The sequence below is a fragment of the Plecotus auritus genome, assembly GCF_963455305.1.
Source record: "Plecotus auritus genome assembly, chromosome: 1".
Taxonomy (NCBI): domain Eukaryota; kingdom Metazoa; phylum Chordata; class Mammalia; order Chiroptera; family Vespertilionidae; genus Plecotus; species Plecotus auritus.
The window spans coordinates 232,435,707-232,462,984 of record NC_137770.1 but is presented as its reverse complement, the minus strand read 5'-3'; the positions used below and the strand labels follow the sequence as shown (position 1 = coordinate 232,462,984).

Here is a 27,278-nt window from a genome sequence, read left to right as displayed (position 1 = left end):
CAAGCTTCTTGCACACCCTGGCCGGCCCAGGCCTCCGCTCAAGGCTACAAAGTTTCAATTATAGAAGATAAATAAATCCCAGATACCAGGGCCTCTGCTTGGGTCGCCGGGGGGCTTGGCCAGCCTGCAAACCACAGGCCCCTCTCCCAGGCTTCCCCACACCCCAAGGGAACCCCCAACCTGATCCAGGACACCCTTCAGGGCAAACCAGCTGGCCCCCACCTGTGCACCAGGCTTCTATCCTATCTAATAAAAGTGTAATATGCAAATTGACCATCACTCCAACACACAAGATGGCTGCCCCCATGTGGACGCAAGATGGCCACCGCAAGATGGCCAGCAGGGGAGGGCAGTTAGGAGGTACCAGGCCTGCAGGGGAGGGCAGTTAGGGGAAAACAGGCTGGCAGGGGAGCAGTTAGGCATCAGTCAGGCTGGCAGGGGAATGGTTAGGGGGTGATCAGGCTGGCAGGCAGAAGCGGTTAGGGGCAATCAGGAAGGCAGGCAGGCGAGCAGTTGGGAGCCAGCAGTCCTGGATTGTGAGAGGGATGTCCGACTGCCCGTTTAGGCCCGATCCTACCGGGATCCCAGATTGGAGAGGGTGCAGGCTGGGTTGAGGGACACCCCCCCCCCCATGCACGAATTTCATGCACCAGGCCTCTAGTAATCTTATAAATAGGTATATTATAATCCCCATTCTGTGAGTGAGTAAACTAGAAATAAAATACCAGGTTCGCTTTGGAAATCCTTGTAGTCAGGATTAGAACTCCTGGGTCTAAAATTCCAAATGTCTTATTCTTTTTATTGCCCTATTTCCATAGCCTTCCATTTTGTGTTTGAGTGTTGGTTATTTACAGTAGGGCTTGAGGATGAGGTTAAGATGCCTAAAGAACACACATTTTGTAAATAAACTTAACTTTGCCTAGGATTATTCCTTTTACCATCAGCTGAGTGAGGCTGGGCTAGATATAATGGAAATATGATTAGACATACTTACTGTATGGGGATGCCAATTCAGGCAGTGCTGATTTCCTTTCTTTGGATTTTTGAAGGTGCATTTTAGTACAATTGGATTCATTCATTAACTCATTTATTCTTTATTTCTGATGACCAGGTACTATGCAAAATGATCTTTCGTGGGAATTTTAAAAGTTAGGATGTCCTTTAATGCTATGATGGATAACAGTCCTAGTGGCAATAATAGAAGGGAAGAGCTACTCAAAAAATTACATCTAAGTCCAGATAACGTCCCTATTTATTACTCACTGTTAAAAGTATATGAGTAAGAAGCTGTAGTGGCTTATCAAGTTAAAATCTTGATTTAAGGGTTATTTATTTTTATTGTGGTTGCCTTTATTTCCTATTATTTGGATATGACCTGGCCAATTTAAAACACCACTCAAAGGAAAGCTTGAAGAGCCTAAGCTTCTAGCCTCCAAAGAATGAGAGAAAAACCATTAAAAGACCTAGAGTAACTACTTTCCTATATTTTTACACTAGAGGCCTGGTGCACGAAATTCGTGCACGGGGCGGGGGTGTCCCTCAGCCCAGCCTGCACCCTCTCCAATCTGGGACCTCTCGAGGGATGTCCAACTGCCCGTTTAGGCCCTCCCTCTCACAATCCAGGACTGCTGGCTCCCAACTGCTCGCCTGCCTGCCTTCCTGATTGCCCCTAACCGCTTCTGCCTGCCAGCCTGATCACCCCCTAACCACTCTTCTGCCAGCCTGATTGATGCCTAACTGCTCCCCTGCCAGCCTGTTTGCCCCTAACTGCCCTCCCCTGCAGGCCTGGTCACCCCTAACTGCCCTCCCCTGCAGGCCTGGTTCGGTTCCCCCCAACTGCTCTCCCTTGCAGTCCTGGTCCCTCCCAACTGCCCTCCCCTGCTGGCCATCTTGTGTCCACATGGGGGCATCCATCTTTGACCACATAAGGGCAGCCATATTGTGTGTTGGAGTGATGGTCAATTTGCATATTACTCTTTTATTAGATAGGACTAGAGGCCCAGTGCACAAAATTCATGCACAGGGCAGGGGGGTGTCCCTCAGCCCAACCTGCACCCTTTCCAATATGGGACCCCTCGAGGGATGTCTGATAGGATCGGGCCTAAACAGGCAGTCGGACATCCCTCTCACAATCCAGGACTGCTGGCTCCCAACTGCTCGCCTGCCTGCCTTCCTGATTGCCCCTAACCACTCCCCTGCCAGACTGATTGATTCCTAACTGCTCCCCTGCCAGCCTGTTTTCCCCTAACTGCCCTCCCCTGCAGTCCTGGTCCCCCCCCCCCCCCCAGCTGCTCTTCCCTGCAGGCCTGGGTCCCCGCCAACTGCCCTCCCCTGCAGGCCTGGTCACCCCTAACTGCCCTCCCCTGCAGGCCTGGTCCCCCCCAACTGCTTTTCCCTGTTGGCCTGGTCGCCCCCAACTTCCGTCCTCTGCTGGCTTGGTCACCCCTAACTGCCCTCCCTTGCAGGCCTGGTCACCCCTAACTGCCCTCCTCTGAAGGCCTGGTCATTCCTAACTGCCCTCCCCTGCAGTCCTGATCCCCCCCAACTGCTCTCCCCTGCAGGCCTGGGTCCCCGCCAACTGCCCTCCCCTGCAGGCCTGGTCACCCCTAACTGCCCTCCCCTGCAGGCCTGGTCCCCCCCAACTGCCCTCCCCTGCAGGCCTGGGTCCCTCTCAACTGCTTTTCCCTGTTGGCCTGGTCGCCCCCAACTTCCCTCCTCTGCCGGCTTGATCACCCCTAACTGCCCTCCCCTGCAGGCTTGATCGCCCCCAACTGCCCTCCCTTGCAGGCCTGGTCCCTCCCAACTGCTCTCCCCTGCTGGCCATCTTGTGGTGGCCATCTTTGACCACCTGGGGGCAGCCATCTTGTGTGTTGGAGTGATCGTCAATTTGGATATTACTCTTTTATTAGATTGGATGTTTGTATTAATGTTTCTCGAGTGGACATGTATTAGTTTTACAATAAAGATGGAAATCTGTTAAAATTACCTTTTTTTTTTTTTAAGTATTAGTAGTAAGAAAACGTTTATGCAGTCCAGCCTTCCTTGAAGAGGTCTGGTCCCTTATTCATTGAGAAGAGTGCACAGTGGGAAGAGGAAGATGTGCCTTTTTGCTTGTTGATCTAGATTTGGGCTTTTCTGAAAAGCTGCTAAGGCATAAAGCGTGAAGGTATCCTGGGGACATGACCACAGTCTTCTTAACATATAAAATAACTCCAGTGAATGATGCTGGAAAAGTTTAGTCAGGAAATTTTATCCTACAATTATAAATTGTTCAGACTAACTTTTGTGCCTCATTACAAAATTTGTTTGCTTAGCACATCCCATTTATGTTAGTAGTTAGTTTTACCTTTTCATGGAAGAAAGAAGATCTTTGCAAGTTGAAAAATAAACTTTTAAAGATTATTTTGTGTAGAGCCTATTTTCCATTAAAGAAATGGGGATGCCATTTGACATTAACATTCCTTCAACTTTGTCAAGGAAAGTGCTTAAGCAGTAGTGAAGGTGATGGTGATGCTGTTGAGGCAGTAGTATAAAGCCATTAGATAATTAGAGTAGGACTCTGAAGTCATACTGAGAATGTGTTAATTGAGATAACTGGCATGCAGACAGTTCCAGGTGTTTTTTGTTTTGTTTGTTGCTTTTGAATTGAATAGTCATCAAAGGGTAATGATTCTGCAAAGTGATCAGATAATGTAAATTATGTGCTTGGATTTCATTTAACCTATTTTAAATATTGGGCTGAATAAAAAGGCTTCTTTGAATCTGTAAGGTATTTTTCAGATCTTATCTGAGGATATGAGAGAAAAGTTGTTGAATCATTCTCTGAAAATAAAAATGGATTGAACTAGGAAATGAGTAAAATCATAAATGTGTTTATATCGCCACCAAGTGGCATAAAAAAACATTGTTTGTCATAGGTGCTTAGAGCTACTGGGAAAGATTAGAAAATAAAAGGCACATTGTTTCATAGGATATCCTTTCACAGCAGCTGTTAAACTCTGTTAGCTGGCCTCCTGATGGTCGAACTTTTTACTCACTGAGTTTTTGGTACACATTAACAATCTATTCAAATTTTAAAAATCTGTTTCACACCTCATTAGAAAGGTGTGTTCTAATTGTTAATTAGGGATGTTCCCCCCCCCCCATCTTTTTTTGGTACATAAACTTATCTTCTGTTTTATTATGTTACTAATGAAGTCTGTGGAAATGAAAGTTTGATTTATTATCTGTTTTTAGGAGGTAGTAATATTAGGATGTTTCAAATATTTTTAAAATGACTCATCATCACATTTCAGAAATAATCTCTGTTTCGATTATATTGGATTTGCTGTTTTCTTACATCACAATTTTTTGGAATAGTTGTAGAGTTGATAAAAAAAACAAGGCTAGCTCAAAGGCAGTTAAAGAGTCTTTTTGTTTATTACATGATTGAAAAAGCACTTTCAGTAAAGAACCTTGGTCAGTGCTTTGGGTGATAAAGAATGTCTTGCCTCCTATCGAATTTTTTAGTTTCATGCCATTTTATCATAGGACTTTTGAGAGCACCAGTACTACCCAGTCTTTTACAGGTTTTGCCCTCTTTATATTTTTCAGATGGGAATATAAGTATTTTTTATGAAAACTTAATGAGATTTGACTACTATATTAGGTATGCTATAGTAAAGCACAGCACTTTGCATTTTATAGCTGGTATACCAATAAGTCTTAACATTAATTTTCAGTAAAATATTAATAGGAGACAAGTTTCCAAAATTGATATTCCTGAGAGTATGTATGCCAGCTAGGTGTTTGAGTCTGTGCCATGGTAATCATTGGGCAGCTCTCAGCATTAGAGACCAGAGCGATCCCTGGTGTGGACCTGAGTTGAGCCAACTCCAGAACTAGCCCAGCTAATTCAGGAATCCCTCTGACCTTGGAGTGACCTGGAGCTGAGCCCACTGCCTCGCCTGTGACCTCTGTGTCCACAGTGTGAAAGTGTGCAGTCATGAAAGCTGCTCCGATGGTTTAGATAAATATGAGAAAACTCCAGAGGCTTCCCTCCTTACTCAGCTTGACCCCTAAGGGCCTGCTTGGTCTACTTACCCATTATCTCTGGCTTCATCTGTTGTTCTCTACTCCAGCCACTTGGTCAGATACTCATGGCTGTAGGTTGTGACTCAAAGTCACCTTCCTACAGAAGCTTTCCCCTAGCCACTGGGTCTTCGACATTTTAACTACCCCCTTTCTTGCTTTTTTTCTTCTCTCTCTCAGTACTTATCACCAGATAACAGACTATATACATTATTTTACTCATTTATTTTTTTAAAAAATTCTGTCTCTCCTATTAGAATGAGAGTTGCATAGGGACAAATTTTTGTCCTTTTTTTTTTTTAAACTATTTTGCAGCACCTGGTACAGACTAGGGATATAATAAATAATTTGGTGAATTAACATTATTAAATAAGCCCAGCTCATTTCTTGTATAATATGTAGATTGCCTCTAAGTAGTCTTTAAAAGATGAGCAAAAAGAATGTGCCTTCATATATATATATATATATTTAAAAATATTATTTTTATTGATTTCAGAGAGGAAGGGAGAGGGAGAGAGAGATAGAAACATCAATGATGAGAGAGAATCATTGATTGGCTGCCTCCTGCACGCCTCCCACTGGGGATCGAGCCCACAACCCAGGCATGTGCCCTTGATCGGAATCGAACCTGGGACCCTTCAATCCTCAGGCCAACGCTCTATCCACTGAGACAAACTGGCTAGGGCACCATCATATATTTTTATTCAATCAGTATTGTAGTACGTGTTGAGAGAGGAGCAAACAAGAACGTGATATTACTACTGGTAGGAAGGCCTGAGCGCCAAATCCAGTCTACGGTGTCTATGTATGCATATACACAGGTATGCAGGTGTACAGTTTTTTTAAGTCTGCATATTGTTGGCTTACAAAGCATCATTTAGTGGCCAAGTTTTAAAATTGGATTTCAGGCATCTATTGAACAATTGAAGGATGTGACCAACACTAGGGCCACATACCTGTAGTTCAGCAGTGTGATTGGTATATACTCACAAGCTTGCCATTCCCTATTGTCCTGTCATTGGCCTATTGTCTTGTCAATAAGTTTAGGAGTCTTAATCACTCATCTGACAGGGGCATGATGCTCAAATGATAAATGCATAGTTCAATAGTATTTTATTCTGCTCTCTTAATCTTAGTCTTATTGCTAGAAGCAAATGGAGCCACACACCTGTAGCTAATTTTAATTGTATTTAAGCTCTTGTTTTTCTAAGAAAAAATTCCCTATACTCATAACTGTACAAAAAGTGGGAATTACCATGAGGGCTAAGTAGTTCAAGAAAGAAGGGAGGGATCCTTCTTCTTTGGGTAATTAAAGGGTATTTTTACTTACTTATTGTACACGTGGTTCACTATTTACATTACTTATTTGGCTACTATTTGAGTTTTGGGCCCCTTGATAATCATGGCATACATGTTTCAAAGTATGTACAAGTCAGCATGTGTAATTGAGCAAAGGCAAATTATAACCTACACTAGAGGCCTGGTGCACGAATTTGTGCATGGGTGGGGTCCAGCCGGCCCACCCCAATAGGGGGCCGATTGGGGGGAAGGTCTGTGGGCAATTGCCAGGCCAGCCCCGCCCCCTGGTTGGATTCCCAGTCAAGGGGACAATTTGCTTATTAGCTTTTTATTATATAGGTTAAAGACTAGATTGATGATCTGAACTATGTAAAAGATGGGGCTTGAGCTAGACTTTGAAATAGATATTTTTTAATTGCTAAAGAGAAGATTATAAGGATGTAATTCTAGGTGGGAAGGATTTGTGAAGACAGGTTTTTGGCAACTAGTGAAACAAAGGTATTGGTAGTCTGAGAGTTGAAAAGATACAGTGTATTATTCTTTCACTTGTCCACATGCACCAGGTGTTGTGGGTATAAGATACATAAGGCATAATAATTCAGTAATCATCCACTTTGCTTTTAATTCTACTAGTTTTATTGCTATTTTGAAAGTCTCTACTTTGGCCATTGTTCTAATTCTATTTTCTAGGTTAATTATATAATATAGTTAGGTGAAATATCCGTAGCAATAATGTCATTAATTAATACTACTTCATGTTGAGACCTATTTAGTAATTGCAGATTCTGTGGTGTGGTGTATTGTGTTCTGTAAAATGTTAGAGTACATTAGATTTGCTGAACTTTAATAGTTCAGAACTCTGAACTGAGTGTATCACTCCACACAGGTGAGCCTTCCAAATGTAGTCTTAGTGGAAGTTTTGCTTTTAGTATCTTCACGTGACTACTTATTTGCATTATTAAGGGCTTCATTAGGAGCTAACTTAGTGCAGTTCAATATGATTTTTATATTCTTACTAGAGGCCTGATGCATGAAATTCGTGCAAGAGTAGGCCTTCCTTCCCCTGGCTGCCAGCACCAGCTTCCCTCCAGCACCCAGGACCCGGGCTTCCCTCGCAGAGGGAGGCCCCGCCCACCTGCTGCAGCCCGCAGGTCAGTGGCCTGGGCCTCCCTCTTTTGGGGCGATTGTGGAGCCCCCCATTGATTGCCCTGCCGGCCGGTGGCCTGGGTCTCCCTCTGCAGGGCCATCATGGGGCGATGGCTGGCTCCTGACCAATCACATCGCATCCGCCTTGGCTGGCCTGGTGCCAGTGGGTGTCATAGCATGGTCCCGGTTGGTCATCCAGATGGTTGTCCAGGTGGTCGTTCCACTGTTCGGCTGTTCGGTTGATTTGCATATTACGCTTTTATTATATAGGATGTTCAGATAAGGAAATGCATTTTTAAAATCTAATTGCATTGTTTTTGTTTGAATTGTTTCAGGTTTTTTTGCCCTCCTCCTTGTGTGTATCTTATGGGCAGCGGATGGAAGAAAAAAAAAGAACAAATGGAGCGGGATGGTTGTTCTGAACAAGAATCTCAACCATGTGCATTTATTGGAATAGGAAATAGTGACCAAGAAATGCAGCAGCTGAACTTGGAAGGAAAGGTGAATTAAAGCTGTTGATTCTTCATAAAGGCACCATGGTACCAGAATCTAGTAGTGTCCTTATTTGTTTTTGTGGTAGTGATTCTCTCCCCCCCTTCTTTATTGTATACCTGCTTCACCATTTACATTACATTAGTTATTTGGCTACTATTTGAGTTTTCAGGCCCCTTGATAAGACAGGGCATAAATGTTTTAAAGTATGTACAAGTCAGCTATTGGTAGCAATTTTTTTAAAAACATAAATCAGAACCAGAAATAAACTTCTCAAATGGCTGTGGTCTAGTCATGATTCATGGAACTCAAGCTGTTGACATCTAATGGTGGCACTCAGCTTGCTAGCAGCTTTAGCGTGCTGTGAATCAGGTTTCCATTGGAAGTAACAAGTTTAGGAGTCTTAATCACTCATCTGACAGGGGCATGATGCTCAAATGATAAATGCATAGTTCAATAGTATTTTATTCTGCTCTCTTAATCTTAGTCTTATGCTAGAAGCAAAGTGATATAGATAAATTCTTAGAAGCATCGACTTGGGTTATAAAGATCATAATTGTTTTCCCTCACCTTTGTGTGGAGCAGAACTATGCTATAGGCAAGCACAGCCACGATTAGCTTTAGTCAGAGTTTTAGAGATTTTTTAAAATTAATTTTCTAGGGAATGAAGCTTATGAATTAGTTTTACTAGTTGTATATTATAAATTTGAAGAGCAGTAATTTCCATCTGTACCTTTGGTATTCAAAAATAATTCTTTAGTGACTTAGCATTTAACATTTGTTTTCCCTTGATATTAAAATTTAAAAAATGGTTCTGATCTTAGTGACCACATAAATGTCTTTTAAAGTAATGCATAAAAAGCTAATTTTTCATTTAATATATTTTTATTGAGTGCCTTAATTGGCCTAGGAGGGGTTGGAGGACAGCATTGAGTGTGGTGAGCTAGGGGATTTGTACTCTCATTCAGTTTTAGTCCTTTTATAGAGAATGAGCAATAAGAAGCCTCAGTATCAGCCTATTTCAAATTTGAGTCTTTTTATGTCATTTGTATCTTCATAATTTTTATCAGCAAGACTTATCAACTATGTATTTCAAGTTAGGTTTATGATAAAACTTGTTACAATAAAGATTGCTTCATCTCAAAAGAAAATAGAGCAGTATAAAGTATTTTTAAGTTATGACCCTTGAGACAAAGTTAAGAATGTAAGTGGTGGATTTATCTAACAGGCCTAAATGTCTTACCTATTTTTTCTCATATAGAAAGTCTCAGAGTTCTATGTCGCAAGTTGTATCTCAACATTTGGTACTATTATTAATTAGATTAGACAGGTAGATATTGAGAAGCCAGGGATTCTAGAGACCACAATGTATATAACCATGTTAATTATTGCTTGCTTTAACCAATTTCAGTTTCCAGCAATTTTAAGGGAAGTAATGCCAACCAAACAGCATTCCCACTCACCTTTCCTAGCATCATAGCTTAGTATATCTTGCCTTAACTTCTACCATTATATTCTTCCCCTACGCCCTAGAAATTCACAGAAGAGGGAAAGAATACCTGAGAGCTCAAGCATTAATAGCATTTAAAAAACTTACTAATAGGGTAGCACAATGCCTATATGCTGAAATTATACATTAATATTTAGTTTGAATGGAAAATGCTATTAGAGAAGTCTATATAAAGAAAGACTTGTCAAGAGTCAGTAGAAGGTATTCCAGGCAGAAAGAAGGACATAATCATGTGCTTGGGGCATAAAGGCATGAGAACGTGGTATGTTGGGTCCAGGTAGGCAAAGATGGCCTGAGCACTGGGATGCTGAACTTCAGAAAGAGGCCCTTTGCTCCTGTCTCACTTGAATCGCCACAGTGCTTTTGCAGCATTAGATCCAGTATTTCTTTTTCATTTCAGGGTAGATGTTTGAGTCGTTGTAAAGTTAAACTGTTTATTATTTATAGAAAGCTTTATATGTAACATTTTCTAGAATCTTGGTAGCTAATTTAGCCTTTTGGTATGATGAAACAAATGTAAGTTCAGTTTTTATTTACTCACTTTCCTAAAACCATAATACTTTTTGAGTCAGTGACTTCTCCCCTTTTCTCTTACGGAATTTAACTAGTTTGTGGTCATTGGCCTTATATGTTTTTTATAATAATAGTTCTAATAAAATTATCTCAGGTATAAGTGTGTGTGTGTGTGTGTGTGTGTGTGTGTGTGTGTGTGTGTGTGTATTCAAACTGCTTACTTTTGTAATTAGGGATGTATTTCCTTTCTTTTCAAGGAGATATATGTGTGTTTGCCTTTTCCAAACCAAATAAAGCCCTTTGTGTGTAGGTTCAACCTTCTCTATTCCTTTTTGCCTTTCCTGTATGCCAGTCTGTCTTACCATTTTTGCTAGGTTTCATTGTTTTTTCTGATATTGATCATATCCTTTCATGTTAACACTCTTTTCTCATAATGATCATATCCCTTAATGTTAGAACTCAGATTTTCCCATTAAAATGTCATTGCCTTCATTTAGATACAAATTTCATTTTTTTTCCCTGTGCCTGTCTGCTTTAGTATATTGATACCCATATTCCTAGGCTTTGTCTTATATTTGCAGAATAATTCCATAGGTTAGGCTTAATTTGACCATTCATGTTTTTTAAAGTATTTACACATGGCTCCTGCCACAACATCATGAATGCTTAGAGATCCTTGGGTGAAAGGATCAGTGTGAATGCAAATACTATTGTTTTTATTTATTTTGTATTAGTATGATTAGCTTTGTCTTAATTTTGTCTTCTGTAGAACAAAGTCTCTCAAAGCTTTTACCACACTTTTGGATTTATAAAAACGTAATTGAGTGTAAAATATTCAAGATGGCATCTAAATTTTTAAATAGAACTTTGCTATAGAAAAATAAAATAAATTATGGCATTATTTTGTTCTGCTACTAAAATTGCCTTTGAGTAAAATTCAAAGTTTAAAAACGTAGAACACATTCACTTATTTTTTAAATGAGTGACATTTGCCCTGCTTTTAAAAAGAAATACACAGCAGAGGTAGTCATAGAAATGTGCTTAGCCTAATTTTAAAGTAGAGCATTGATTTTTTGTTAAGTATATAATTAATATATTTTAAATACTTTAGCTTTGTTTATCATTTTACCTAGTTTGGAAAAGGTCATTAATTTAGTCCCTTCCCTAATTCACAGAGATCGGAGGAATAGGAGAGATTTTAGAATGCTCATATATGTTTGAAAAAGTAGCATTTTCAAGCGTCTTCGCTGTTTTGCAAGTGCTGTAACTCTTAAATACTATATTTTTAATTACCAGAATATATTTTTCTGATAGACTGACATAATGTCTTGCTGTATTTAGTTTTTCTAGTACCTTTAAATTCAGTTCTTTTGGTGATACAATATGAATTATCCCATTAAGCAAAGTTAACAACATTTTAAGAAGAGTCCTTTAAATAAAATATACTCATAGAAGCCCTTTTTGGCATAAGATATTTTGTAGTATCCAGTTAGTACTGACCTTGTTTTCATCAGGATTATAGGTGGTTACTCTGGTGTTCACATTGTATGCACTATCTTGGGAAAGACCACTACTAAATTTTTTTACATAATTTGATTGGATTTTGATGGCCTTATTTCTATGTTTTCTTTACAGAAAGACAGTCTAGATCTCTTTTAGCTATGAAATTATATTTTTAAAAATTACCACTAATACTGATAATTCTATGGTATAGATGTAGAGTTATGTAAAACAAGAAAAGACTAGTGTTTAAAATTCTTTTAGCGGGGGTAAAATAGTTCACAATGTTAGTATTTTATAGACTTAATAAGGACTTTGATATAGACTTTGCCATCAGAGATTAATTTCAGTAAATTTATAGTTGGTTTTATTCAGCCTTATTGAAATTACTGCATTTAAGCCTGATCAAACCTAGCCATGACCATACAGAGTTGTAGGTCCATAACCAACAAGGTTTTGGTGCTATTAAAACTTTCCTTTTCTTTCACAGAACTATTGCACAGCCAAAACATTGTACATATCTGATTCGGACAAGAGAAAGCATTTCATGTTGTCTGTAAAGATGTTCTATGGCAACAGTGATGACATTGGTGTATTCCTCAGCAAGCGGATAAAAGTCATCTCCAAACCTTCCAAAAAGAAGCAGTCATTGAAAAATGCTGACTGTATGTATATACTTCAATTTTCTTTTGTCCCCAACTCCCGCCATGAATTAAGATAAATTTAACTATTTTTAATTAAAAATTGCTTTTCGACAGCCAATTCATTCTTTGCTAATATTTTTGTGGCCCTCACTTTATCTGAAGATGTCACATTCATTAATTATTGCTGCTTTATTGTCTTTTTTTTTTTTTTTTGAAAATGAAGTAGAGTTGGTTCATCACTGCTCCCCAGAGACATTTAGAAAATGGGAGTTTTTTCCCCTTTTGCTGTCACAGTAACTGCAGCGAGTGATGTTAGCATTGGTGTCTTGGGCCAAGAGAGTCCCCATCCCACAAAGTTGATTTACCAACAACGTCAAAAGCACCTCTTTGAGGGACACTGTAATATCAGATGGGCCTTGCAAGGCCGTCCTGAGAACCTACACACATGGTTCTCTGCCAGAGGCTGCTATTTCATCAGCAGAGTTTTAGATTCTCAGAGATAAGTGCTGTCTGTTTGCATTAAACATTTCAATCCCTATGCCCATTTTTCTTATTTTAACTTCTTCTTATGAAAACTTTCAAACTTAGTGAAAGGGAGAAAGTAGCATAAGGTGACCATCCACCTGGCCTCAGCAGTTTTTATCAGTTATTTCATTATCTCCATCAACACCAGCACCTCCTTCTCCAATTGCTGGAATATTTAAATGTAAATCTTGAATGTCCTATCCTTTCAGCTACCATTTCTTCAATAGTGACTAACAGATAATTTCTTTTTAAACATTGTTACACCTAAAAGAGTTGACAGGTCTTTGATGTAAAAGCCAAGCTATCTGTAGACTTATCACATTCCTCAGAAATACGGTTTTACAGTTGTGTTTTTGTTGTTTTATAACAATTGACTTAACTGGATCCTAACAAAGATCATGCATATTAATCTATAAGTTTCTTCTCTCCTTCTCCAACCTTTTATTTCTTCCTTATCATTTATTTGTTAAGAAACAGGTCATTTTCCCGGAATGTCCACATTCCGGATCTGGCTGATTACATATTTCTCTGTCTCATATTTTCCATATTGGTGGTTAGACCTCAAGACTTTTATTTGAGATTTAGCTGGTCCTATATATGTTCATTCCTATGGAATCAGAAGTCATATAATATCTGATCATCCCACTTCTTGTCATGTTAAGATTGACTATAGTAAATTGAGCTATTGTTAGCCCAGCCCATCCATTACAAAGTTCTGAGCAGTATTTAATCTGATGGTTTTAGTAGTAGTTGTTGATGCTCCTGCTTAAATCAAAGATTTCATCAAGGACTGCAGAATGGTGACTTTTCTAATTCTTTTATTCATCATTTCTGCATTTGCTAGCTGTTTGCTTCAAATGTAGTCAGTTAGAGGAAAGGCAGGATAAATGCTTAGTTACTAATTTGCAGACTAACAATAATATTCTTTGAAGGTGATCATGAGGTTTTAGGATTTTTGTTTTGTTTGCTTGCTCTTATTTTGTTTTGTTTTATTTTTATTATGAACCTACAAGTTTTTATATCCTATTGAGTGGTTTTTTTAGTCCACTCAGTAATTGTTATTATTTATTTTATGGAATATTTCAAACATACTAGACAGAGTTGTATGAAATGAAACCTCCTGTGTTCTGTCTTTACAGTGATCTTAACTTCATCTTCATTCTATACCCCACTCTACCCTCATTTTAGTTTGATGCAAATCCAAGACATTGTATCATCTATAAATATTTCTGTGTGTCTCTGAAAGATGAAGTTTCTTGTTTTTTTAATATAATCACCATGACATGATCACATGAAAATAAACATGTAATAAAAAAAAATAATTTCATCAAACATCTAGTCAGTATTGAAATAGTCTAAAATGTCATTATTTAGCTCTTTGTTTGAATCAAAATTTAAATAAGGTCCACCAGATGTTACAATATATATTGTGTTGACATGTCCTTAAGTATTTTTAATCTGTAGATTCCCTCTTCATTTCTCCTCTCTCACTCTCTCCTTGTAATTTATTTATTCAAGAGACTGAGTCATTTGCCATGAGAGCTTTCCACAGACTGGATTTTGCTAATTTCATTTCCTTGGTGTAATTTAATGTATTTTCTGTAAATTGGTGGTGGTAAAGAGCAACTGCCTGACACTAGTTAAAGGTGGTAAAGACAGATTTTATTCAGTACTGTTGCAATAGGGAAAAGAGACTTCAGTGTACAATTGAACTCAAATCCTAATACAAGGACAAATGGGGATTTATAGGCAAGGAGTAGAGTGAGGGGTGGGGAGGAAGGAACATTACTAGGAGCAGACATCAGAGGTAGAGGGATTTTTGACAAACCAGTCTAACAGAATGCTTGCTAAGGGCAGGCCCAGGATATCAGATGGAAAGCTTGGGGGCTGGGGAGGAACTTGATCAGATAACTAGAGTGGGAGGATGGCTTAGCAAGATTCTTACAATAACTGGGCCAGTGGCAGGGCCCATGGAAGGGGCTTGGAAGAGCCTGTCTGAAGTTTGCTCAAGGAGAGAGTTTTGTCATTAGTCAGTTTAGAAGCTTGCTCAGATTTAAGTTAGTTGTTCTTTGGTTCTTTTTTGTTTTTGGAGGGCAAGGCTCACTTCATAGTGGTGAAGAGTTCTTGGATCAGGAGGCATATAATGTTATGTATTCAGGCTATTTCTAATTCAAATAACAGGATTTTACTTAACCTCTTCAACTTGGAATTTCTATTGACGAAGTTTCTTGATGGCAGAGAACATTTTACTTTCATAATATTTTCTTGCTTACATAGATGTGGCTATTTTTTGTGTTTGTGTGTGTGTGTGTGTGTGTGTGTGTGTGTTTTAAATTCATGCAGTGCTGTATACTTTAAGGTATTTAGAAGAAATCAGAATCTCTAATAATCACAATATCTAGAGGCAAGTGTCATCCACTTTGGTAACCCTAGACCCTCCCTATGAGTATTTTCCACAGGATTGGATATGAGCACATGGAGACACATGTGCAGCACATAAATATATACATTTACCTAATGTGCATTTGATGCATACCAAGTGTTTTATAGTCTGCTTTTCCATTCAGTGATATTCCAGGAAGATGAATTTTTTGTTCCTTTTCTTTTTTTCTTTTAATCTTTGTTGAAAGTATTACAAGGGTCCTCCTTTTCCCCCCATTAACCTTTTCCAGCCCGCTCCCATCCTTCTCCCACCCCAGGCCCTCACCACCCCATTGCTGTGTCCAGGTTATGCATATATGCTTACAAGTTCATTGGTTGATCTCTTGCCACCCACCCTACCCTGCCTTCCCTCTGAGGTTCAACAGTCTGTTCATGCTTCAATGACTCTGGGTCTGTTTTTGATCATCAGTGTGTTTGGTTTGTTATGAATATTTTCTTATCAGTGCATTTAGATACATGATATTTAAATGGGGATAATAGACATTATAATTTATTTAATCAATTTTCATTGTTAGACATTTATTATTTTAATAATTTCCCTTTAATGAGTAGCACTGCATTAGACATGCTGTATAATTCTCATTTAAAGATGATTTTTATGGGCATATTTTATATCTTCAGCTTGACATTATTAATGATAATTACCTTGACTTTTTTGGGGGGGTATTATCTGTATTCTTTGGAGAGTTAAAAATTTGTTAAAAGAATCTGTTAAATTATAATACTCATTTAATATAATGTAAATATCCTATATAATAAAAAGCTAATATGCAAATTGTCCCCTCCACCGGGAGTTCTACTGGGAGTTCAACCAGGGGGTGGGCTGGCTGGCCAACCGCCCTGCAGCCCCCTCCAGTTAAATTATAATAAAGAACAACCATAACTTGCCAGGTACCAATCCCTTCTTTCTCCCTCTCACCTCCAGTCACCTAAACAGGAGCTATTTTTTTCTCTGCAGTATGCATCGCCTCAGGAACCAAGGTGGCTCTGTTTAATCGACTTCGATCCCAGACCGTTAGTACCAGATACTTGCATGTAGAAGGAGGTAATTTCCATGCCAGTTCTCAGCAGTGGGGAGCATTTTACATTCATCTCTGTGAGTATAAAAATGTGCATTTGATGTTTCTGGTGTGAAGCTTTTAAATTCTTTTTGATAACAAGACGTGCAAGTATATTAAGTTTTGTTATCTTCCTAAGCAGATTAATGAATTCTAAAAGATAACAGTTTGATCTCTGTTTCACTCCACCAGTGGATGATGATGAGTCCGAAGGAGAAGAATTCACAGTTCGGGATGGCTACATCCATTACGGACAAACAGTCAAACTTGTGTGTTCTGTTACTGGCATGGCACTCCCGAGATTGGTATGGCTCCACTTTTGCTTTTGTAATATGTGTAGTAAAAATTAAGAAAACATAAACACAACAACATTCAAGCTCATGCTTTTTAATTTAAAAAGCGATATCAATAAGCACTGCTATTTATAATTGACATTTTTACTCCACTTTATGTTTAAAATGCTTTAAGGCAATTAGCCAATTTTTATGAATGCATTCTTAATGACTTCCTGCTGAACTATTTCTAATAAGTTTTGGTGGCATTTTTTCCTTTTTGGTTGTATATCCAAACATGTTCAATAGAGGGCACTATAAAATTACATTGTGATTTATTTTCTTAATGTAGATGCACTGTATTCTTTTTTTGTGGTACCTGCTGCATCCCAAATAGGACCAAGTTTTCAGAAACAGAAGTTCTTATTTCTTTAGAAATATCAATTAATTTTTACCAATTTACTCTTCCACAAGAAGAAAAATTTATTAAAAAGGAAATAAAATTGGGAGAGAGGCATATAGTTTAGGGATTTTTGTTCACTAGGGAGATCATGAAATAGTAAAAAACTGCTTTTCTTACCAAAATGAAAGCAAAGGCTCCTAGTATACCCTCCCACATGCTCACCCTCTTTTTCTGAAACAGAAAGCAAAATGGGATGGTGAGAGGGGAGGAATGAGGACATGTAGTCAAGGAAGTTTTCTTTACTTTTGATTTCAGATGAAAATAGTTCTAAATGTTTGTATACTGTTGGGAGTGACCTTCATAATCATCAAACCCTTAGTGATTGCCTTCTGTGTGACCAGTGTCTCTAAGGTTTGATAGGATTATTTTTCAGCTATCCATAAGTGTATTGTGGAATATTTGGAATATTTGTAGCACGTAATGGAAAGAGTTCAGGCTGGGCAAGCAGCCAGCCCTGGAATCATATTCTGGTCCTTCAGCTACTCAGCAGGTGATTTTGAGGAACTTACCTGACCTGAGTCCATTTCTAATCTGCAAAATGATATCCATTTTAAGTATTTAAATATATATATATTTAAATGTATATATATGTATAAATGGATATATATGTATGTATATACACACATACATATATATATGTATACTTAAAATAGGTATCATTTATATATATAAATGCCAGATAATGGACTACACTGACTACTACACCAATGTAGCCTTTAGAGATAGTTTTTTCCTTTCATGTTGGATTATCTGTCATTTATTTTTACTTTTTTAAAATTTGTCACTGTATTTTATTGGAAAGGTCATCTGAACTTGCTACTCAAAATATAGACCAACAGGATTAGCATCAGCTGGAAGTTCGTTAAAAATGCAGAATCTGTGGCCCCCACACAAGATCTGCAGGCTCAGAACAAGGACCCTCGGTGACTTGTATGCACATTGAAGTGTAAAAGCACTAATCTAGAAATCAGGCGCCTGCCCTGGCTTTATGTGCTCGTCGAAGAGGGGACAGGTCCCACCTTCTAACATGCTTGTGATCTAAAGGCATTTTCTATTCCTGGCCTATTGTTTATAAATGTTTGTGTGAGTAGGTGCATGACAAGTAAGGGATGTATTATTATATAGCTTATTTCTATAGGTATCGAAAGTACACCTACTGAAAACTCTCCATGTGTGATAGCCTTTTCTTGTTCAATTGTTGACATGCAGATAATCAGAAAAGTTGACAAGCAGACCGCATTACTGGATGCAGATGATCCTGTGTCACAGCTCCACAAATGTGCATTTTACCTTAAGGATACAGAAAGAATGTACTTGTGCCTTTCTCAAGAAAGAATAATCCAGTTTCAGGTAGGTTTCTAAATTACTGGTGAAACCTAAAATGTATGTTAGGTCAATAGCCTACAGAAACAGGAAACTCTTGCTTAATGTTCATTGTATCCAAACACATGAAGCTATGTTCAGATATTTTCTCAAGTCCAAGGATCCTCAACCCACACAGTCTTCCGACATGCTGATCACCCTGCTTCAGGGAAGAACTCAAAACTCATGAACATGTTCTCCGAGAAACAGTTAACATCTAGCTCTGGGGGACAAAAGGCCTCTTGGATCACCCAAAAGTAGATTTCAGGTGTTCAGTGAATACCCTGAAGTTGTGTGCACACACTGTATACGGAGGGGGAGGGTTCATCATTTCTCGTCAGATTTATTTTGGGGTCTTCCAAGATAGTAATGATGACATGCTTCAAAAGCTATTTTTTAACTACATTTACTCAGAAGGCTTTCCTGAGGACATTTATGATATGGGCATCTTACTTAATAGGAGAGTTATACTTTCATGGGAAACTAATTTGTAAACATCTGGAGACCTGTTCCAGAGGTATGGCCACACACAGCCATTTCCTCAGCCCAGCACTGAATGACTGGTCCAGGTGTTTTAAGGTAGGGGTGGGGGTTATTGATTCACATCTTGGTTGCTTCTTGAGAAAGTACACAGGTTTCTAGCTGTTTTCTAAGCAGGAGAGTATTCTAGTCTCTCTTTCTTAGGGATCCCTAAAGAGGTTTTGTTTTTTTCTTCTTTTTTTTAATCCTCCCCTGGGGGATGATATGTTTTCATTGATTTCCAGAGAGAGAGAGAGAACATTGACTGGTTGCCTCTGTTCTTGCTCCCACTAGGGATTGAACCCATACCCTTTTGGTGAATGGGATGGCACTCCAGTTGAGCCACTCAACCAAGTCAGGATCCCTAAAGAGTTTTAAACAGCTATTTGCATCACAGATACTGACCTTTTATTTAAAAAATTATACAGGTACTGGTATACTCAGAAATGCTTATTCTGAAGGGTATTACAAGTTATTTAATATGTCACTGAAATATTTCATGTTACAATAAAAACTTACATGTCAGTTTTTTATGTTAATACTAGAGACCCAGTGCACGAAATTTGTGCATTCGGGGGGGGGGGGGGCGGGTGGTCCCTCAGTCTGGCCTGCGCACTCTTGCAGTCCAGGAGCCCTTGGAGGATGTCTGACTGATGGCTGTCAGTCGGACATCCTTAGTGCTGCCACGGAGGCGGGAGAGGCTCCCTCCACCGCCGCTGTGCTCGCAGGGCTTCTGGCTGAGCAGCGCTCCCCCTGTGGGAGTGCACTGACCACCAGGGGGCAGCTCCTATGTTGAGCGTCTGCCCCCTGGTGGTCAGTGCGCGTCATAGCGACCAGTCATTCCACCGTTTGGTCGATTTGCATATTAGCCTTTTATTATATAGGATTCTGTTTGTGTTTATTTAGGGTTTGGCAAAGCACCATGCTTATGAAGTCTATACATTTTCTATGCTAACTCTAGTCTAAAAATGTTACTTATTGAAATTGTCTTATACTGCAATGCATATAAAAATTTCTAAACTTTCTTCATAAGGCCACTCCATGCCCAAAAGAACCAAATAAAGAGATGATAAATGATGGAGCTTCCTGGACAATCATTAGTACAGATAAGGCAGAGTATACCTTTTACGAGGGAATGGGCCCTGTCCTCGCCCCTGTCACACCTGTGCCTGTCGTAGAGAGTCTTCAGGTGAGACCACCTACTCACAAGTTGACTTTTCCCTCCTTGGGACTTCTCTCAGCTATGACTTAGCATAATTTTATTTCACAATAATTTTGAGTTTTCTCCAAATATTGTGATTTGGGTATTTTGTTATATGTTACTGGTAACATATAACAAAATACCCAAACAAAAAAATATATAACAAAATAAAAAACAGAAAAACAAAAATAAGAGCCTAATTTTATGCAAAAAAAAAAATTAAATTTAAAACCAACTTTTACGTTACCTTGATTTTTTAGCTTACTTTGTCTTTATAATCGTGATTTAAAAGAAGCATTTTAATCACCCATATTTTGCAAATGATAATTGAATGAGAAACTAATCTGTGCACTTTAATGAGTGAAAAGTGTTCTCAATGCTGTTCTGATTTCCTGTGAATTGCAGCTGAATGGTGGAGGGGACGTCGCAATGCTTGAACTCACAGGACAGAATTTCACTCCAAATTTACGAGTTTGGTTTGGGGATGTAGAAGCAGAAACAATGTACAGGTACTTGGTAAAACTTTTTTACGTTGTCCAGAGTTGGAGGGGGATGGGTATCTGAGACTCTTTCCTGATACTGATAGTTAGCAACCCAATTTTAAGTTTCAGTTCTAAAAATTGCCTTGCGTTTGTTTCCTTCTCAGGTGTGGAGAGAGTATGCTCTGTGTTGTCCCAGACATTTCTGCATTCCGAGAAGGCTGGAGATGGGTCCGGCAGCCAGTCCAGGTTCCAGTAACTTTGGTCCGAAATGATGGAATCATTTATTCCACCAGCCTTACCTTTACCTACACACCAGAACCAGGGCCTCGGCCACACTGCAGTGCAGCGGGAGCAATCCTTCGAGCCAATTCAAGCCAAGTGCCCCCTAATGAATCAAACACAAACAGCGAGGGAAGTTACACAAACGTCAGCACAAATTCAACCAATGTCACATCATCTACAGCAACAGTAGTGTCCTAACTACCGTCTTGTTGCTAGGACTTAAACTGACTCCAGTGCAGCAAAAGGTTGACAGAAAGAGAGAGAGAGAGAAAAGTGAACAATCTTTTGTGGTTTCTTGGGAAAACTTTTCATACCAGGTGATACTATTCAAAACCCCATGACCCGCAAGTGCTGATTGGAAGTGCAGAAGCCACAGTAAAACAAAAAAACAACATCAACATGTACAAACTATTGGAAACTCAAGTTTTTTTTCAGCTGTTATTTTTGGTTGGTTTTTGGTTGGTTTTGTTTAAATGGGCAAGAAATAGACATGTGGCTGGAATAAACGTTAAACTAGAAGACACAAATCTAACATAGTTTTTATGGACCAAGGACCTTGTATAAGCTTTAGTAAAGGTACATTTTCACCATACCTTTTTATAGCACCGCATAGAGCACACCTATTACCAAGTAGGTGTTCCTCTCCCTGCCCCTTGGAGCTTCTGCCCGTCAGTACGCTCAGGTTCCAAGCCTGACCATGCTTGCTGAGTCTCACTGTCATACGCCCAGGTTTTTTTGGTCTATGGCTGGAACTGTTCTTTCTTTGTTTTTTTAAAGCTGAAGTCTTATGACTTTTTATGAGTTGAAATTGTTTTGATTTCAGCAAGTCAAATCTTGTAAAGGCCTGAATTTTTTTTTAAAGATTATATGAAGTCTGTGCAAAAGCTTTAAGAAATGCCTCTGCCTTGCCTGCAATACATGCAACATACATGAACTAGTCTCTATTCTCAGACATTTGGCCATTATTTCCATGTTTTCTTTTTTTAAAAATGTATTTATAGTGGTGATCCAAGTGGTTCTAACATTTACATGGGATTAAGTGTGGCCATTTAGTCATAAATGAGTTAATGGCGCAGGACATGTTGGTATTTGAAGTGTTCGCTCCCCTTCCCCCATGCAAACATGTGTCTCCATGTTTCAGGATTTGTTCAGGTTCCCCCCACCTGATCTTGTACATAACTTGTATTATGTGTAAGTTAAACATTTTATTTTGAACTTGTAATGTTCCCAGTGATTTCATTCAGTAGGGTGTTTTCTGCCTTTTTGACATATGACAACAACAAAAAATCATAGAAATATTTGCTACCAGGTGGTAGTTGGTGCCCTTATTGTATAATGAGGAAAATCTCAGCAAAAGCATGTTTTTATTTACTTTTTATTTTTTTGGTAGCCTAGTCCAAGATGTCATTGTAACCTTAAAACAAGATGCTCTTATTAGATGGTGAACTAAAGTAGCTGGAAGACAAGTACTTTAGAAACAGATAGTTGTGAGATTATAAAAATGCAAATGTAACTTATCTTTCCATTTCTCTCTCTGCTTTTTTTTTTTTTTTTTTTTTTTAATCTTCTTTCCCAGTACTGAGCATCCCCACAGATGTCTCCTACTCAGAAAACATTTCTTTGCCCTTCAGTTAGGATTTGAATGCATCCAGGGTTGTGTTGGCCTTGCATGCCAAGCTCCCCGTTCCTTTACATTGCTTCTGTTCCTGCACTTTGGTTGTGCCTTTGTTCCGTCCTTAGAAACAGCAGCAGGCTTGTTGGGCTACATTTAGCACAGGAATCACGTGGGTAATGTTCTAGGACACAGTCTAGTAATACAGTCATCCTTGTTAGAGTAAAAACTACCTCTGGATTGTGGTAAGCTTTTTACTGTCCCATAAAACAGGAGCCAAAGCACCTTGTGAACGAAAACTGTACATTTGTTATTTCCATGCAGAACATCGTCTTTCTGGTGTCCTGGGCTATTTTCGACGACATTGTTAGTAGCATTTTTTTTTTTTTTCAACTTTGCTATCTTCACTCATTTTGCTTAGACTGTGTCATTGTAAATAGGATTCCTAACATCTTTAAATGACTTTTTCCTCAGTTTCAAGGGAGAAGCCATTTATTTGTAAAACACATTAGCGGTAAAATCAGTTACTGGTTTCTCTTTCTGCAAGCCTTTGTAATTAATTACCCATTAGACGACATGTAGCCTTCTCTCCAAACTGCTCCAGTCACTAGCTTCTCTCTTTGTGAGCCGATCCTGCCTCATTCCTTAAACCTGTCAGTGATTAAGGGCAGAATTCAGTGTGGCCTTACCTTTCTTTGTTTTGACTGTTTACTGGCTTCTTCTTGCCTTTTCCCGACTAGTATTTATTCTTCTCTCTATTGTCATGCCAGCAGCCTTTGCACAGTGTTTTTGTTCCTAGTGCAGATGTTTTCAGTTCTGCTTTATTTCAATGGCTCACAAGTGTTCTCCACTTCCCAGGTGTGGTGTTTAGTTGTAAAATTACTTTAAATTAATTGATAACAGATGAGACACTTTTGAAGCTTCCTTACCCAGCTTTGCAGCTCAAAATAATCCTTCAAGTTTATGACTTTATTAAAAGTGAACTTTTGCTTGTCTATTATTTAAATACAATTTTGGCTTTTTGTTTCTTTTAATAAGACAATTGAAATATTAGGCTGTAAACTTTTCCTATTGTGTTTTTTTGATAAGTCCAAAAATGTACTTATTATATAGGCATTTCCCCTGCTATTTTCTGGTCATTCTGCGAACCACAAACTGAAGAGTGAAATGGTTTGTCTGTTGTAGCTCCTGTTAAAGGAGTTCTTTTGTCAGCTGCTTAAAAAAAAATACCTGTTTTGTGGATTTGTAAATCATTTGAGTGTATAATTTATAAGGAGCCTTGTCCTCTATAGTAAAAGGTACCCGCCTCCCCCCCTCCCCCCCATTGGTGGCATTAGAGATGCTGGTCATTTTCTGTCATGAAGACCTTCTTAGAATGGTAACCGCTTCAGCTAAAGGATAGTACATTTGAGTTGTTTTTTTTTAAATTCTGTTTTAGAAGTGTATCTTTTGCTCTCATGATTCTATGCAGTTTCTAAAAATGTGCATAGAAGCTGAGTCTGTGATCCAATATGTTTTTAATAGTTCCATTGAATTGATCACACAGATTGGGAAGGCATGTGAAAGGCTTTAAAAGTAGAATGCCCTTTGTATTTTGAATGACTTCAGAGTTGAACACTAGAGTAATATTTAACCTGCTGCTGACTTTCCTTAACTGTGGCAGCGGAAGGCATCTTCATATATATATATTAGTGACCTGCTGGTCACTCTTGCTGCACAGACTTATTTGTGATCATAACTGGTTAGTTTTTGTTTATTTTTCTAATGAAACTGGTACTGTCTGTGCCCTCACAGAATATTCCCCATGCAGTTTTTTTGAAAACTAACTAGTCATGTTTAACCAGATAATCCATGGGGAGAGGGGGGTTCCTTTTTGAAACAAAATGCTATTCAATTATTAACCAAGTTACTTACTTTTGATTTTGAAAGCAGCTGTTTCTGATGAGTACTGAACAAATGTGTGTAATTTTCTGTGCCAGACTTTGACTTTGTTTCAAGCACTGTAATGTGGGTTGGATGGTTAGAAACAATAATATATTAGGGTTTCTATTTAACCCTTTCAGGACTGAACTGTGTCCCCTTTTATTAATTTTCCCTGTGTTGTGATAAATGTTTGCCAGCATTCAGTACTGTGTTGGTCCAAATGTAGGTTTATATGCTCATTTTTAGCTTATTCCTTGTACCTTGCAGCATGCTCTACACATTCAGTCCTTAAGGGGTTTATTTTACAAACTGTGCGCCTGTAAGGTTTGTTAGCAATAAGATAGAAAATTGAGCAAGTTTATACCATAATTTTGTAGAAAAAAGAATCTGCTCAGTTCCATATTTCATCCATGAGAAACCTGCAATATGGGCAGTTTCAAGGAATTAATAAAAAGGAAATGTAAACCATTGTAAAAGTCTTCTGTTGAATGGGCCTCATGCATGCTTTATCGTCTTGGTGTCAGAACACTTCATAAAGATCACATTGAGTTCCATATTACAGTTTGCACATGTACAGTCTGACGTGCTGTCTGCATCGCCTGAGCGGGAGCTGCGCTGATTCCTTCTTCAGTGTTGTTCACTGGGTGCTGCTGCACTGAGAGACAGAGTTCTTTTTCCTCCCTGTGAATGGGAAATGGGATGGTCCCTCAAGGGGACTCTCTCCCAGCTCAGTAACATTTCCAGCTAATCCCTACAAGAATGGAGAATATCGTTTAATAACCTTTCCAGTACAAGGTTGTCATTTGGCCTGATCCTAAAGAACATACAGTGGTTTGTGCTTTTTGCTGGGGCTCCTAGAGAGAGTGAGAGTGCCTATTTTTGTTTAATAGGGAAACAGTAAAAGGGGGAAATTCTGTATTTTTTAAATCATAGTTTCTTATCTGACCTCCCCCCAAAGAAAAAAGTATTAAATAAAGTTACCAGGATTTTGCTAAAGACATCTTGCTCTAAAAGTAGTAATTGTTAAATAAATAAGGAACAGTGTAGTTGGAATTTGTATTGTGAGGCTAAGATTGATAGTGATTAGTTTAGAAGAGAATAATAAGCTTGTACCCCTTTCTGTAAAGAGTACACAATCACTTTCTAAGGGGTTTTATGAAAGATCCTGTGTGTGTGTGTGTTGGGCGGGGGGAGGTCATCGACTCCCTGGATGGTTGTCAGTGGTAGGGATGAACAGGGCAAGCTGCATACGGTTCTAGTGAAGAGTGATCAGAAGGCAGTCGTCTCTGAAAACAAAACAAACAAACAAACAAAACTAGAAAGGTACACTAAGTAGAAACCCTAAAAAACCCTGAGGGAGACAAGTTAATGTGTATAAAGTACAAATGAGGTGATTCCTCTTGACTTACTATAAGTTAGGTCCTAAAGCTTAAGGCCAGGAGACAGAGCTATATGCCATGGGCCCTGTCAGGGCCTGTAAGACAGTAGTCACACACCTAGTTCTTTGTGCTGAGGATGAGGTGGTTTGTGTGCCTGGCACACAGGTGTTTAATAGTTTAGTTAAAGCTGTTAATGCACACATGTAGAAATCATGACTCATCCATCTTGGTTTATAGAAAAGGCAGACAAATACTCTCTAATACAGAAAAGGGACAGGTTTTAACTACAAGGAACATTCATACTAAACAAGTAGGTTATTTTCTAACGGGATTTATAGGACTTTTTTTTTTTTTTTTTTTTTTTACTTCGGGGAGGTGGCACTTTAAATGTGCTAAAGATATGCCCTAACCGGTTTGGCTCGGTGGATAGAGTGTTGGCCTGCGGACTGAAAGGTCCCAGGTTTGATTCTGGTCAAGGGCATGTACCTTGGTTGCGGGCACATCCCCAGTAGGCGGTGTGCAGGAGGCAGCTGATTGATGTTTCTCTCTCATTGATGTTTCTAACTCTCTCTTCCTCTCCCTTTCTCTCTGTAAAAAAACCAATAAAACATATTTTAAATGTGCTAAAGATAATTTAAAGGTATATGAAGTTGAGGCCAAGCCTCCGATGGTCTCACGTGGATTATTACAGAAGCTTTGTATCTGCTCCTCCAGCCTCCTCCCTGCCCTCAGAGCCTCTTCTCCACAGCACCCGATTGATTCTTTGCAAATGTGTCCCTCTGCTGCTGAAAGCCTTCCAGGGACCCCGTCTCCCTCTGGGTAAAATTCAAAGTCCTCATCTTCCTCCTTTCCCAGTCCACTGTGCTCCACTGCTTCCTTGTCTTGCCTTGATTTCACCAATAGGCTCTCACCGCAGGGCCTTGGCATTGGCAGTTCCCAGTATCTGAGACAATCTTATCAGATGGCCCCAAGATCCATGCGTCCTGCCGGTTGCCATCCCTAAACACCTCGTGCAACATCGTGCTCCTGCTCCCGTCACACTCTGTCCCCTCCACCTGCTTTGTTTTTCGTCACAGCACTTCCTGCCACCTGACATTTTGTGTGTTTACTTGTCCATTTGTTTATTTCTCTCTCCTCCAACCAGCTTGAAAGCTCCGTGAGACATGAGACTGTTCCTCACTGTCCCCAGACCCTAGCAAGGAGCCTGGCACATAGTAGGTACTCAATAAATACTTGCCAAATGGATGACTAAGTGCTTTCTGGTCACACCATTGGATGGTGTGTCCAGTCTACCCTGACCACCCAGATCCCTGCCTTCATTCAGAAGCTGATAAAGAATGGGACACCAGTGACGAGCGTCTGGAAGACACAGGAACTGCAAGACCGGAGAGGCGACGCAGAGACAAGAAGATAAACATCGGGAGTGAGGGATTCTTGGCAGCCAAGAACATGGGATTGTAAACAACCAATTTGGTGTTTTTGTCAATGAGGTTTTCTGTTATTAGGTAAGACAAAGTGGGCAGGACTGTCCACTCACTGGGGGATAGTTTGTTAGGATATTAGCTAATTCGCAATTAATATGGG

At 39.2% G+C, this 27,278-nt stretch overlaps 1 protein-coding gene across 3 annotated transcripts in view; it reads left to right on the top strand.

Moving 5' to 3' along the window:
• Positions 1-24,794, top strand: part of RBPJ (recombination signal binding protein for immunoglobulin kappa J region) — a 96,152-nt gene extending 71,358 nt beyond the window's left edge. For 2 of the 3 annotated variants that reach the window (XM_080684191.1, XM_080684190.1), the window contains 8 exons: positions 7,851-8,016; positions 12,021-12,195; positions 16,100-16,237; positions 16,392-16,504; positions 18,144-18,284; positions 19,849-20,004; positions 20,422-20,525; positions 20,663-24,794. In XM_080684191.1, the coding sequence (XP_080540317.1) occupies positions 7,851-8,016; positions 12,021-12,195; positions 16,100-16,237; positions 16,392-16,504; positions 18,144-18,284; positions 19,849-20,004; positions 20,422-20,525; positions 20,663-20,978 (1,309 nt within the window). In that variant the 3' untranslated portion in view covers positions 20,979-24,794. The remainder of the gene's footprint in view (positions 1-7,850; positions 8,017-12,020; positions 12,196-16,099; positions 16,238-16,391; positions 16,505-18,143; positions 18,285-19,848; positions 20,005-20,421; positions 20,526-20,662) is intronic. The other variant, XM_080684192.1, reaches the window with a different exon arrangement.
• Positions 24,795-27,278: the final 2,484 nt, after the last annotated feature.